Source organism: Ovis aries, chromosome 1 (genome assembly GCF_016772045.2).
Source record: "Ovis aries strain OAR_USU_Benz2616 breed Rambouillet chromosome 1, ARS-UI_Ramb_v3.0, whole genome shotgun sequence".
Lineage (NCBI taxonomy): Eukaryota > Metazoa > Chordata > Mammalia > Artiodactyla > Bovidae > Ovis > Ovis aries.
In genome coordinates, this window is record NC_056054.1 from 29,446,402 (window position 1) to 29,459,952 (window position 13,551).

The window sequence follows — 13,551 nt, forward strand, 5'->3', positions numbered from 1 at the left end:
GCACTGAAGGCGGATTCTTTACCAGCTGAGCCATAAGGGAAGCCCACTGACTGCGTTAGTGGAAAGATTTTCAACTATGATCCTTTCTAACGTCTCTAGTGAAACTCCGACTAGTACTTACGGCATTCAGTGATGCTAACGACAAAACAAAGCTGAAGTAATCACCACTGTACACATCTCTATTCTTCATAAACTTGAGGTTTTCGTCTCTCACCATCTGCAAAACAAAAGTGTTAATTAGTTTTAAGAAACAGGTAAAATTATTCAATATGTAGAAGATATTTTAGTGATAAGTTAGGGTAAAACAGGTTCATAAAATACTTTTCTCAAGCTTTGAAATTTTTAAAAAGGAGAGAGGAAAAACTTTCAAAGATAAAGAGTTGTAAAATGGTGAATTATTATTCACTAAATGACCCAATTCTTCTGGGAAATTCAGGAAAACCACCATGTGACAAGTCAATTCTAATCTGTTACTCTGAGTGGAAAGGGACAATCAGAGTTTTTCCAAATACAACCAACTCCATGCTCTCCATGTATCAGATGGCTTAATTTACCTTTTTTTTTTTTTTTTTTAAACCAAAGACTTCATATTTCTCTTAAATTTTTTGATTCTGGCTACTTAGCTCTTGATTACTTAGTGTATAAAGTCTGGACAGGGAAATGGGACAGTCTGAATTAAAATCCTGGCTCTGTGACGCTGGCAGCATTATTTCTCCCTTCTGAGCTTTCTCCCCTTTTCACCTGAAAAATGGGAATTAAACCTGCTACTCCACAAGAGTGTTTTAAGAATTAGGGATTTAAGCGTGTAGCACAGGGTAGGTATTCAATAACTGATGATCATCATCGTTATTATTAGTTCTACCCAAAGGTTATGAACCTTATTTTTCTTTCCAGATTTTATAAGTTAATTTCAGCAATGAGTTTCTGCACTGCCCTCTCCTTCCCCCTTGCTTACAGGGGGCACCCACAGGCACACAGCAGGCCAGGGACGGTGCTCATCAACCCTGAGTCTATAGCCACTTCTGGGACAAGGAGGGTCAGAGGACACTGTGCTAGGCTGTCGCTGAGTCAGAAGTTCTGGACATAACTATATCCACAAGAAGGCCGGCAACAGTAGTTCTGGACCTATGAAATAAGATTTCGACATTTATCTGGGTTTTCTCCCTTAGAACTTGTTATACAGTTCTTACCTGGTATATTCGAACAGGCATTTTCTCCACAAATAGTCCTTTCTTCTCACCTTTTTTCACCAGCTTGGTTAGAATAGACAGTCGGTCATTGTTAGGCCTATGGGGCCGAGGAGACGACTGAGGTGAAATCTCTGGTGAAGATGGTGCTGACCTAAGAGACATAAATAACGTGTTAGATTTAAAAATAAACTGTACAGTTTCCTGATCCAATGTATTAAAATGCAAATTTGTAGAAAATAGGACTTAAAAAAAAACACCTTTCAGACAGTGCTGGCATAGTACTAGGTTCTGGACATAAAGTGCACTCAATAAATGAGATTTTAAAAAATCTCAATTCTAAAATGAAACAATTTCTCTCCATGTTTCTAAATACAAAGAACTTCTTGCCAAGGAGGTAACCACCAAGGTTACTTCCCAACTTGCCAAGACAGCAGTGAGAAGAAAGACAGGGGGTAGAGGGATTTACTTACTTGCTTTTTAGAATTTCTCTTTAGTTTAGCTAATTACCTTTAAATACCAAAGAGCATGCTCTAAAGATCACAATATCACCTACTGAAATCACACAGCAAACTACACAGAGGAGAAACTCACAGAGAGAGGTCCTCGGCTTCCTGCCGTACGACGCTGACTCGACTCTTCTTTGGTAACACGGGGGAGTTCTGATCAGACACCCTCTGGTAAAAGAGCATGTATGCGTTCCAGTATCTTCGGCGCACATCAGTGTAGGGGTTCGCTTCATAATGAGACAACAGGAAGAACTCTTTGTAAATGAAAAATTTTCTCTTGACAATTTAAAACAACAAAAATCCAGCAAGTAAGTACTTCCAAAATTCATTAAATGCAAAGTATAAGTAAAGTGCATGTCTTTTCAGAGTGAGACTTAAAATCACTCAGACGGTGCTCCAGAGGGGCAGGGAGTAAGGGAGCTATATGGTAAAGACGTAAGGGAAAGAAGGTAAACTTTCCCAGGCAAGCTGAAATCCAATCAAAGGGCAAGTCACATTTGAAAGTAAATTCTGTGGCACCGGTTGGGGCTATAATTGGCCTCCCTTAACCATTTCTGCACAAAACAGCCAAATCCACATAAATTTTGGCAAAGACACTATATTCAGCCACTAAAGGCTGCCACCTTTAGATACATGACTACCACGGTCTGGTATCAAGATCTAATATTCTGCATCTTACACAGGGGGAAAATTTTAAATGCCCCTAGACTATTTTGAAGTCAGGTATAAAAAATGCCAAGGTTTCTTCAAATAGTGAATTCTGATGGGATTCTGTCAAGTACTTTTGTGTTTTTTCTTCTGGGGGTGGGGGCTGTGGAAAGATTCGTTTGCCACACTAACAAATACAGCTTTAAAAACACAGGTGCTAGAGATATCTTCTCTATTAATCATATACCTCTACGTAAGTGAAAAGGAAATTCGAACATTTTAGTGGACAACTACTTCTTCTGAAACTATTTTTAAGGTTGAAATTCTTTCAAGTTGTTCTGTAATATTCATTTCTCACACTTAACTTACTCCTTACCCTAGGAATGTTGTAAAGAATTAAAAAAATTAAAAAAATTTTGTAAGCAGCTTGAACTTTTTCACTCTGGCTATCAAGGAGTTTGTGGATCTATATGCCTAGAGCAGCTGTAAGTAAACAAAATAAATAAATAAAATTGGTTCTATTTTTATATAAAAAATACTGCTTTCAATGTGATAGAAAAGTACATATTAAAAAATAAAACCAATGGAAAATATACATTTGTAAAAACTTACTTTGATCATAAACTTTTGGTCTATATTCTCCTCCAAAGCATTCATACTCCAGGGTCTCATCATTAAGGTCAAATTCTTCTATAACTGTGTCATTAAATTTATACCACTTTCCTTTTCCACATCCCCTAGAGTGCACATTTGATAAAACAAACATGAGGTTAAAAAGTCAAACTTCCATCCCCAGCATTCATCTCTATGTACTGTCTATAAATACAGAAGGTAATTACCATTTGAAAACACCTAAGAAAAACATAGCAAAAGTTACTTCAATTTTTTAAACAACTTTTCAGAATAAAGGGATAAAACAGTTGCAACAAGTTTAAAAAATCCAATACGGGAAATAAGATCAAAGAGCAATGTGAAAGCTTCTGCTCTACATAAGGGTAAGTGTGAGTAACAGTAGGGAAGAGGGAGCAGAAGACAGATACAGGAGGGCAAGGGTGAAGGAGGGACACAGGAGGAAGAGAATGCACAGAAGAGAGACAGGAGGGCGGGAGGGGGAGCAGGGGAGGGGCACAGGAGGGTGGGGGAGCAGAGGAGGAAAAGGAGGGCAGGAGGAGAGCCTGCCGGAGGGGTGGCGTGGCATGAGAGCCGCTTACCGCCTATCCTTGATGAAGGAGTAGTAGTGGCCCGCATGCGCCTGCCCACTATGTACAATGACACCAACAAGTTCATAGTTTTCTGTGAGGGCAACTTTTTTCCGTGGAGATCCTCCACCTCCTTGATCTGTACTTCGCCCATTTTCACCAACTTCGGAAGACGAATCTTGGCGAGCCATTCCTGAAACTGTGTAAGGCTCCATGTTTAGCATCCAGGGAAACTATTTAAAAGCAAAAACAGCACATTGATGATGGTTAGCAACATACAGGGCCACAGCCACTGAATTCTGTACAAACAAGAGGGATGTGTTTTCCTAATTTAAGCAAGGAATACCCTCCAACTCAAGCACACCATCTCAGAATGGCTCGCAGGTCTGGGAGAGTCTAAGTAGTCTCCTGTTGGAGCATTAAGGAAGGGCTTCCTCTTCTGTCACCGGGACGCCTTCTAGATATGAAGGTCATTGTCCAGAATCTGCCTGTGCTGCTAGTACCAGCGGCTTAAGATACGGGCTGTGTTCTTCTCAGAATGCTAAGGTTTCCCATTTTAAATGAAATTCAAAAATACAGAAAAGGAAACAATAAAGAGAGTGCAGTAATAATAGCTATTAAAAAAACTAGGAAAACAAAAGTTACCCTTATCTGTTCATCGTATTTAATGGAGCGTCCACTCTCCCAGTCAAATCCAAATCTCATCAGGTGAATGACCAAGACACTAGGTAACGATTTAATACAGGTCCTTTTCACCGTTGTTCTCTAAAGAGAAGCAAAACCCAGTTATTTCCATGGAGATGATAAAACATCAAAGTAATTAATACAGAGGCCATAGATTTGTACAGGGTTTTCCCATCTGTGTGAACACTAGTCAATACACAATCTAATGGAAGTAACAACAGGAGGTTAAAACTGATCTTACATAAAACATGAATAACAAATTAAACCTATTTTTTTCAAAGGGCAAATGTAATACCTTTTCTTTACACTTTTCGCAGTAATACGCATTACTTCCCTCAAGAACTTCTCCTCTAACAAACTGGTCCAAAGAAATTTCCAAACTCTGACAGGAAGTAACTCCTAGATTGAGAGCCATGAAAGCTTCTTCACGCTCGTATCTTGAATAGCAAACAACAGAAAAACCATGATCAACAATGGAATGAAAAAATCTTCAAATTACCACAATAATTGAGACTAAACCTAGAACTACATTCATAATCAGTGTAATTAACACATACCTTCCCTCATCCTTCTAAAAGTAAACTACCAAATAAAAACGCCAAATTTTGACCACTTAGAACTGCTTAAAATTAAGAATTTCAACAAAGAAACTTTAGAAATGAAACCAAAGAAATTTAATTCAAAAAACAAATATAGATCTATTAGGAGATATATCTGCAAGCCTCTCAAGGAATAAAAAATCTACACCATATTAGAAGAATCATTCAAAACGGATGATGGTAATTTTTTTGATGTCAGTGTTATTTTCACTAACCTGTGAGGACAGTCTTTACAGATTTTCTGATCAGAATAGATGCCCTGAAAAGTATTCTTAAAGATTTGGTCTCTCCCCATTTTCTGTTGAAATAACAGAGTTAAAACTTCAGTTGACACCTTTAGAACTTTCAGGTTGTTTATACAGACTTTTATTTAGACCTAAGCTAAAGCACAGATTTTAATTTACCCAACAAAATAAACTTAGTCAGCTTGGTAGTTTAAGCTGGGAACTAATGAAAGCATTACAACCCGTAGACCCACTGTCAGAGGAACGTAAACAATCAGAAAAGGAAGAGCAGAGCCGTCGGCCACACTGATGACAAGGACGGCACTCTCCATGGTCACCTGAGTCCTTCTCCCCTTGCCACAGTCCCCAAGCTAGCAGTGACTCTCCATGATTTCTTCTTTCTTCTTGTGGATAGAATGCTACAAATCTGTAAGTTATTTTATTTTGGGCCCCCTGCAGTAGAAGCAGAGTCCTAACCACTGGATCACCAGAGAAATCCCTGTACATTATCTTTTTTTAAAGAAACAGGTAACTTGTGCCTTCTGATGAGAGGACAGGTAATGCTGGCAGTGACGGAGGCGGTCTGTGTCTTAGAAGGCGACACCACTTAGGAAGCTTGTGATAGGTTTTACTGGGTAGTGGTAGGAAGCTCTGGGTCACGTAACCACAAACAACTTCTGAATCTGGTTCTTTCATTCCCTTTGACAAAGCAAGACAGCTCTGTGTGGAGCCACGGGTTCACTGCTGACAGCTGCACTGCTCTGAGGCAAGGTTATGTCAATGCAGACACATAGTGCACAGCTACAAATAGTCATTACTATGGGATATAGGTTAAGAACTACATACAAGTGTCAGATGAATTAAGAAAATAAATCTATAATCTATAGTGTTCTGTATATTTTGATATTCAAACCCAGATGAAATGAATTACAGTTGTGGTGTTAAAGATAATCACTTTCTGATTTGTAATCCCAAATTCTAAAGCACTGTTCTCATGCTAGACTTTGAGAGAATGAGAGGGAAAAATGCAAGTTTTTTCTACCTTGAGATACTCATCCATCTGATCAATGAGACTGGTGAAGAATTCATATGCATCCTGCTGTTCTCTCACATAAAGTTCTTTGTTCCACATCTTGAAAATCTATGTAACAAGAATTAAATACATTGTTGAAGGAAAAATAGCAATTTCTGAAGATGGTAGAAAATGAATGCGAGAGAATCTTTAAATGCTTCTAAAAATCAAGTTCACTATGAGGATATAAAAGTTTTTACTGATGTGAGATTAGCTTGCATTCAGCCATTTATGTTTTTCCTCAGTCTCTTTATAGTAAGTGTATGAAACCATACAGGGTGAGATTTAAGGTCAAGGAACAGACAGTTTCTCTCCTAGAAACTATCCAACCTATGGGGGAAATATAAGGCAAACCATAATACAGCAATGCTTTAAAAGAATATTCTTTATTTAGAGGTACTAGTGAAATTGGCATATGTGCAGAGGAATAATTTGAACAAATATTTCAAACATATAAGTAAGAATAAGGGGAAAACAGCCCAAACAATTAAGACTAGCAAATCTCTAGAAATTATCTAAATGACTATTTTCAACATTCTAATCACCTGAAGAAGAATGGTAAAGATATTTCTTTTATAGGTTCTTGGCAATGGCATTAGTCTAGAGTTAATAAACCAGAGACAGTTATCACTAGAGAAAGAATGTAGCCACATTCCAAATAGCTAACATCTTTCAATCTAAAGAGTTACTGGGTGAAATACCTTCCAAAAGTTCTCAGGTACATAGTACTGTAGTTTGCTTTCCATCAAATGCCCAAAGAGAGACTGTACTTGATAGAATACACTATCATCTGGATTGTCCGTGTCATCATCCACTGAAAGTAACGACTGAAAAGAAATTAAATGTATTAAATTAGAAATGTTCAACCACTTTCAGAAAACCTTGATTCCTATACTCCAAGTACCCACCTGTTCTTTCAGAATGACATGTGTGTTTAGCTGTGGCTACAACTCTGCGTGTGTTTAGCTCCAACACTTCTAGCTACTATAATAATGAACGAATCACCTCTGAGCTTCTGTTCGGCTATGAAAAACTGAGACCAGCAATACCAGGATCTTTACAAGAAATAAGTACGACATAATGACACAGGATATTCTCAAAACTACTTACTGCTATATCATGACCTACTAGTAGATTATTACAAAGTGCAAATGATAGAGTCTAAATATTTCCAAAACAGAAGAAACATTAATAGCTTTATGGGATAGAATTTGAGAATAATTTTAGGAGTTAAAAAATCACATTAGGAAAAAAAAAAATCACATTAGGTCAAATTCATCTGTCAGGCAGTATGAGACCTCAGCAGATTTATAAAAGTTTACGACTATGAGCAACATCATCTATACAGACTTCAGAAGTTACTACAGAGTCTCTAGTTAGGTCTAGTTTTAGTAAACCCCAAAATGCAATATATGAATATGGAACAGTTCTCAGGCACACACATTTACGAAACTAAACAGAAAAGAGGAAGGAAATCACCTCTGGGAGACCAGGTTGCATATATAGCTGTTGGAAGACTGCATTCATGTAACACGTAGCACCACCATTCCTCAGCCCCACAAACCCTGAGCTGGACCTGCTATCCACAGGGGGAAGGTACTAGGAAAAAAGGAGTAGAAACCGTAGAGACAGAGTTAGTATCTTGGCCACTAGCAGACTTCCTCACAGCAATGTCAGATATCCCAGAGGAAAAGAGAGAACCTTGCAAATGTATCCATCCAGTGTGTCAACGAGCTATGGTAGCAAACCCATGTCCACAAAGCATCTCCACAGATGCAACGCAATTCTAACTGACCATCTTAGTGTTTCCATTTAGTTCCTAAAATACCTCCCATATATGAAGCATGTATTTACATATTCACTACGTAGTCATGCATTTAGTCACTTCATTATCATTCAACAAATACTTCTTTAGAGTACCCTGAAGCCAGGGATATGAGAGAGCAGAAATATATTTGTTCTTTGATCTCAAGGAGCTTACATTATATAGTAGGGTAGACATTAAGTAAAAATATTGATAGATACGTATTTTCAAACTGAGGTAGTACTTTGAAAAGTAGGAAGGGTTCTGTGAAGCATTTACTAGGAAGAATCCTAACATGTCTGGATGGTCAAGGAAGGCTCATACTCCTCTTACTTTCTGAGAAGGTAACATTCTTCTACTGAATTTCCTCTAATAAGCATGCAATTAAAAAAATATGTAAATACTGTAGCATTTTACTTAAGGATGTTTTGTAATAATGCAGATTCTAGTACAGTGTTTTCCTAGGTAGAAATAATTTAGAAAAGGCATCCTGAATAAAGTTCAACATGGCACGTCTCCAAGTGAAAAAGGATACTGTAGTGACACACTCTGAAACGTGATTACAGTAGAATTTGGTGCGAATGCTATGACCAGAACCATATTTTATCTGCATATATCAAGTACCTGCATCCATGTAATAACTAACAAAGTGACAAGACCCTGGAGATCTTCTGGACTGAAAGGAATTGCTAAATATCATATACTTTTCATCAACATTCAACATATACTTAGAGCAAGGTGATTTTTATGATTTAATTAACACTGTAATTTATTTGTAGTCCAAAGCACAGATTAAAAAAAAGTTGCAAAACAAGAAAAAACTGGTTGATAACAGTGCTAAAAGTGTATTTATATGACAAATATTTTCTTGATTATACTGATATAATCCCTGGCTTACTAAAGTAAGATTGTCATTTTAATCTGATTATTAAATGCATGTAAAACTTAAAGCATAGCATAAAGTAAGCATTATAAACTAAACAGTTCATACCAAAACAGCTCCCAGTTTACGCACACATTTCACTTTGCAAGTACTATTTCCTCTATTTAGAACACCTGTTCTCACTTCTCTCCCTGCTTGCTTCACAGTGCTCAGCTCAGGCATCCAAAGGGGTAAGGCTGCCTCTGCATGTTCGTGGAGGGTGCTTTAAGTGTCCTCTTGCTCTTGGTCTGGTGCTCCAGGGCATCTTTCTGCAGCTTGTTTCCCTCTTGTAGATGTTGACATGGCTTCTCCTGTCTGAAATGACTTTCCCACCTTGCCTCAATTGGCTCACTACTGTGAAGGGCTCTATTTTAAATGCTATAATTTCTAAGAAGTGTTCTGAAATACCCACCATCTGGTGTCAAAGCGCCTCTGTTATCAGAGCATTCAGGATATACCTCTATCTAAGGGCTGGAATCAATATCTTCATTTTTGAGCTCCAGAAGCCTCAGTTCAGTTCAGTTCAGTTCAGTCGCTCAGTCGTGTTCGACTTTTTGCGACCCCATGAATCGCAGCACGCAAGGCCTCCCTGTCCATCACCAGCTCCCAGAGTTCACTCAGACTCGCGTCCATCGAGTCCGTGATGCCATCCAGCCATCTCATCCTTGGTCATCCCCTTCTCCTCCTGCCCCCAATCTTTCCCAGCATCAGAGTCTTTTCCAATGAGTCAACTCTTCGCATGAGGTATCCAAAGTACTGGAGTTTCAGCTTTAGCATTATTCCTTCCAAAGAAATCCCAGGGTTGATCTCCTTCAGAATGGACTGGTTGGATCTCCTTGCAGTCCAAGGGACCCTCAAGAGTCTTCTCCAACACCACAGTTCAAAAGCATCAATTCTTCAGCACTCAGCTTTCATCACAGTCCAACTCTCACATCCACACATGACCACAGGAAAAACCATAGCCTTGACTAGACGGACCTTAGTCGGCAAAGTAATGTCTCTGCTTTTGAATATATAGCACCTCAATGTACAGTAAACTCAATAAATCTTAGTTGAATTTAAGTGAACACAGACTAGATTGTGCCAGAGCCAGTGTTTGTTTGAGTTTGTAGCCCTAGTGCCTGTCACTGTACCAAGCATAGTTTCTCAAAAAATAGGTTGAAATGCTAGTTTATACTGTGAATAATTATCAATTGACTTAAAAATGTCAAAAGTCAAATGTCAAAAAGTCCCTTTTTTTGGGACTTCCCTTGTAGCCCAGCAATGAAGCATCTGCCTGCCAAAGCAGAGGACATGGGTTTGATCCCTGGTCTGGGGGAGATTCCACAAGACTAGCGGCAACTGGGCCCGTGAGCCACAACTACTGCTCCAGAAAAGTCAGTGCTCTAGAGCCTGTGGAATCTAGAGTCTAGATTCCACAAGACTAGCTGCAACTACTGGGCCCATGCTCCACAACTACTGAAGCCCACGTGCCTACAGCCCATGCTCCGTAGCAAGAGAAGTCCCTGCAATGAAAAGTCTGTGCTCCGCAACTAGAGCAGCGCCCACTTGGCCGCAACTAGAGAAAGCCTTTGTGTAGCAACGAAGACCCAGAGCAGCCAAAAATACGTAAGTAAATAAAAATCAAAAATTAAAAAGTCTTCTTTTTTTAATTAAAAGGGTACCATTTAGTAATGTATTAGGATAATACACTATAGCTTACAGCTAATTTGAGTAAGTGAACATGATAAACAAAGGAATAACACTGACTTTGTGACTAGGATAATGCAAATATAGTTTTAAGATACTATGTTTAAACAAGAGCTCATTCTAAAAAAAAAATCAAGTGCATCAAGGTCTAGAAAACTTACATCAAACTCCTTGGTAAGAGCAGGATCAGGTTGATGATGCATAGAAAGTAGTTCTTTTGTAATAATTTGAAGATTTGAAGGTGAGCTATCAGCCAGCATGACAAGGACTTCGTAGGCTGCCAATCGGCTGTTCACTGTACTACACCTAAAAACAAAAGACACAAGTGAATTTCAACAGTGAATAGCTTACTTAAGTCGCTCATTAAATTAAACCAACATTTGAAATGAAAATATAAGAGGTGCAATCTCTAAAACAGGGTTAAGTCAGAACCCAGGAATCTAGTGGGAGGTGATCAGGTAACAAAGGAAGAGACCATGAACAGAGGAAGGATGATTATGATTTAGAGCTAAGTATCTTCTTGGCCTGATGATAAAGTAGCAAATCTTTCCATTATGACTCCAGGATACTCTTATCTAAGGGATGATTAGCAAGAATATAAAGAGTCTGAAAACTTTACCAAAAAATAACATGGAAACAACTATCTTTCAATCAAAATAGGTAGGAAGAAAAGTTTTTGTATATATTACCCTGAAATTCAAATATCTACATGGCAGAAAGCTATACAAATCAGAACAGATGCCCATAAACATCAAGGATACTAGTCAACTTTCTATTTTGCTGAAAATGTGGAGACAGAAATAGCTTGCCAAGTCAGTGTGTTTATAAAGTGACAGTGAAAGATATCTTGCAAGCATTCTGCAGGAAACCAAAGGCTTCTTTACTACTCCCCTTTAGCAGAAATCATTTGGGGGATGGACAGTAATTTCTCACTGTCACCTAAGTCAACCTTGCATTTCTTAGGAGGTCGCAGGTTAGGAAGGATACACAGAAAAGAGGACATCCAACCTCTGAGAGAAACAATTATGGAATGGAGTGTAGGAGATGTGTTCAAGAGGGGCCTGAGGGGCATGGAGATCAGAACTGCATCAGGCACCGAGGATACAGGCCATGGACCTGGCACTATCCTCTGCTTTTAACTGCATTTCTGGGTTGCAAACGACAGGTAAAGAATGAATAGAAGGTACCATTATAGAAATCTATATATACATTAAGAAGTTATTTTGTTGGTATGATACAAGAATAGTATTACTTGTGAAGAGAGTTTCTGTGTATTTTAAATCTCTTGCTGGCTTTAGAATTTAGGTAGGAAAAAGCTGTGAGTCGCTGTGATAAATGAACGCCATTCAGTACACCAGGGAGCGACGAAACAGTATTTCCTTTTCTATTCAAGGTACTGTATGTGATTTAAAATCAACTCCTTGTTGATGGATATATTACTTTTATAATAATAAATACAAATGGAAGGATTCATGAAAAAAACATTTCAGTGAAAACTGCTGAAGATTTGTTGTCTCTGTTCACTGAAAGCTGAGATAATCATGTGTTTCCACTGCTTTAACAAAAGACTCTCACGACTTAGCACCAAATCTTCCAGAACAAGACTAGGGCAGGGGTAAGGACTGGGGTCACAGTGTGAAGGGCACCCCGAGAGTTTTAATGAAGATTACCTAAAACAGATTTTGCTAACAAGGAATTTCTAGATAGAGAAATATCTATACATGATAAGACACCTCTTAAGATTTCATAAAATACTGCTTATTATGCCTTGCCCATTTCAATAATTACTAAAATTGTATGGGAATTTTTTTCCCTGGTTAAATACCAAATCCTCAGTTTCTTCAGGATTACCTCAATTAACTCTGGTTTTCATGAGAAAAGAACAAAGTAAGTTAGGTTGAGAGCAAATAAGATGGCAGCTTGTAGCTGCATCTTCCTCTCTCCAAGAGCATAAAGAGCACCCATGCAGGGTCAACACTTCCAAATTTCTACCCATAAAAACTGATACAAAATTGGATTTTAAAATTACCACTGTAGTAAAGCACTATCAGTTTTAATTATCAGGACACAGTCAATACTCAGCAAGTTGCAGGGTTCATGCACTGAAGCACCAATACTTTTCTGCTCACAGAATCCCTCAAGACTCAAAGCCTGATTTACTCTGGAAGCCATTCTTAAAACCTCAGTTTCTCTCGGAATTTGTTACTGATCAAGTTAACATTCTTACTCTTCCATCCTGATGATAGCATCAATTCTAGCATACTTGCTCAGCAATACTATGTGCCGGTAGGCTTTATCCTAAGCCCCCTTACATGCATTTCTTTACACAGAGGGTAATATCTTACAAGCTACACACACTCACAAGATGGAAGACAGACTCCAAGTTAAGCAAATCTTTTGGACTAAAGTTTCGAATTAGAATTTTTACCAAAACTGAACACAACGTGCATTTTCCATACTTTGGATGAAAGTCCTGTTGACTGATGGCGGCACTGCCAGCTGGAGAATGACTATTTAAAATAATTCTAGAAGCTCGGAAAAGGAAGTCATCTAACAATGGTTTAATGAGTGATGAACCTGGAATAGAGCATAATATTCATGTTGAGGATGAACACACATTTAATTGAAAGATCCTGTCTTGCACTTTCATATCAGAGCAGCAAAGGCTCCTGCGGCCACCCAGCGGCAGGACACTCATTCTACTTGATGCTCATTTTTCGAGCACTTACGGGACCTGGCAAAGCTCTGTGGGGCAGCAGGGTGGGGATGGGTGGGAGAGTCAGGGAACAGGATACAAAGATAGACAAGTGCAGGTACCTTCCTTTAAGAGCTGACAATACAGTGAAAGGAGTTACACTTTCACTTAAGGAACAGAAACGCCAAGAACACCACAAGGCGTATAGTTTGGGTGAATAATGTTCTTTACTCTGGGCACAGGGGGAGTCCACATAAAAGGTCTGAAAACTTTAAAAATCTTCAGGTAAGAATGATGTGCCCAATCTCACCCTGGTTTA

The 13,551-nt window shown here is 38.6% G+C and overlaps 1 protein-coding gene across 8 annotated transcripts in view; it reads right to left on the reverse strand.

Moving 5' to 3' along the window:
• USP24 (ubiquitin specific peptidase 24) overlaps positions 1-13,551 on the reverse strand; it is a 173,156-nt gene that overhangs the window by 30,281 nt on the left and 129,324 nt on the right. For all 8 annotated transcript variants that reach the window (XM_060400190.1, XM_042248568.1, XM_015092007.3 and 5 more), the window contains 13 exons: positions 12,997-13,114; positions 10,699-10,843; positions 7,602-7,721; positions 6,824-6,949; positions 6,093-6,191; positions 5,042-5,124; positions 4,523-4,664; positions 4,189-4,308; positions 3,556-3,776; positions 2,957-3,081; positions 1,782-1,923; positions 1,191-1,341; positions 122-217 (listed from right to left, as the gene is read on the reverse strand). In XM_060400190.1, coding sequence (XP_060256173.1) covers positions 122-217; positions 1,191-1,341; positions 1,782-1,923; positions 2,957-3,081; positions 3,556-3,776; positions 4,189-4,308; positions 4,523-4,664; positions 5,042-5,124; positions 6,093-6,191; positions 6,824-6,949; positions 7,602-7,721; positions 10,699-10,843; positions 12,997-13,114 — 1,688 coding nt within the window. The remainder of the gene's footprint in view (positions 1-121; positions 218-1,190; positions 1,342-1,781; positions 1,924-2,956; positions 3,082-3,555; positions 3,777-4,188; positions 4,309-4,522; positions 4,665-5,041; positions 5,125-6,092; positions 6,192-6,823; positions 6,950-7,601; positions 7,722-10,698; positions 10,844-12,996; positions 13,115-13,551) is intronic.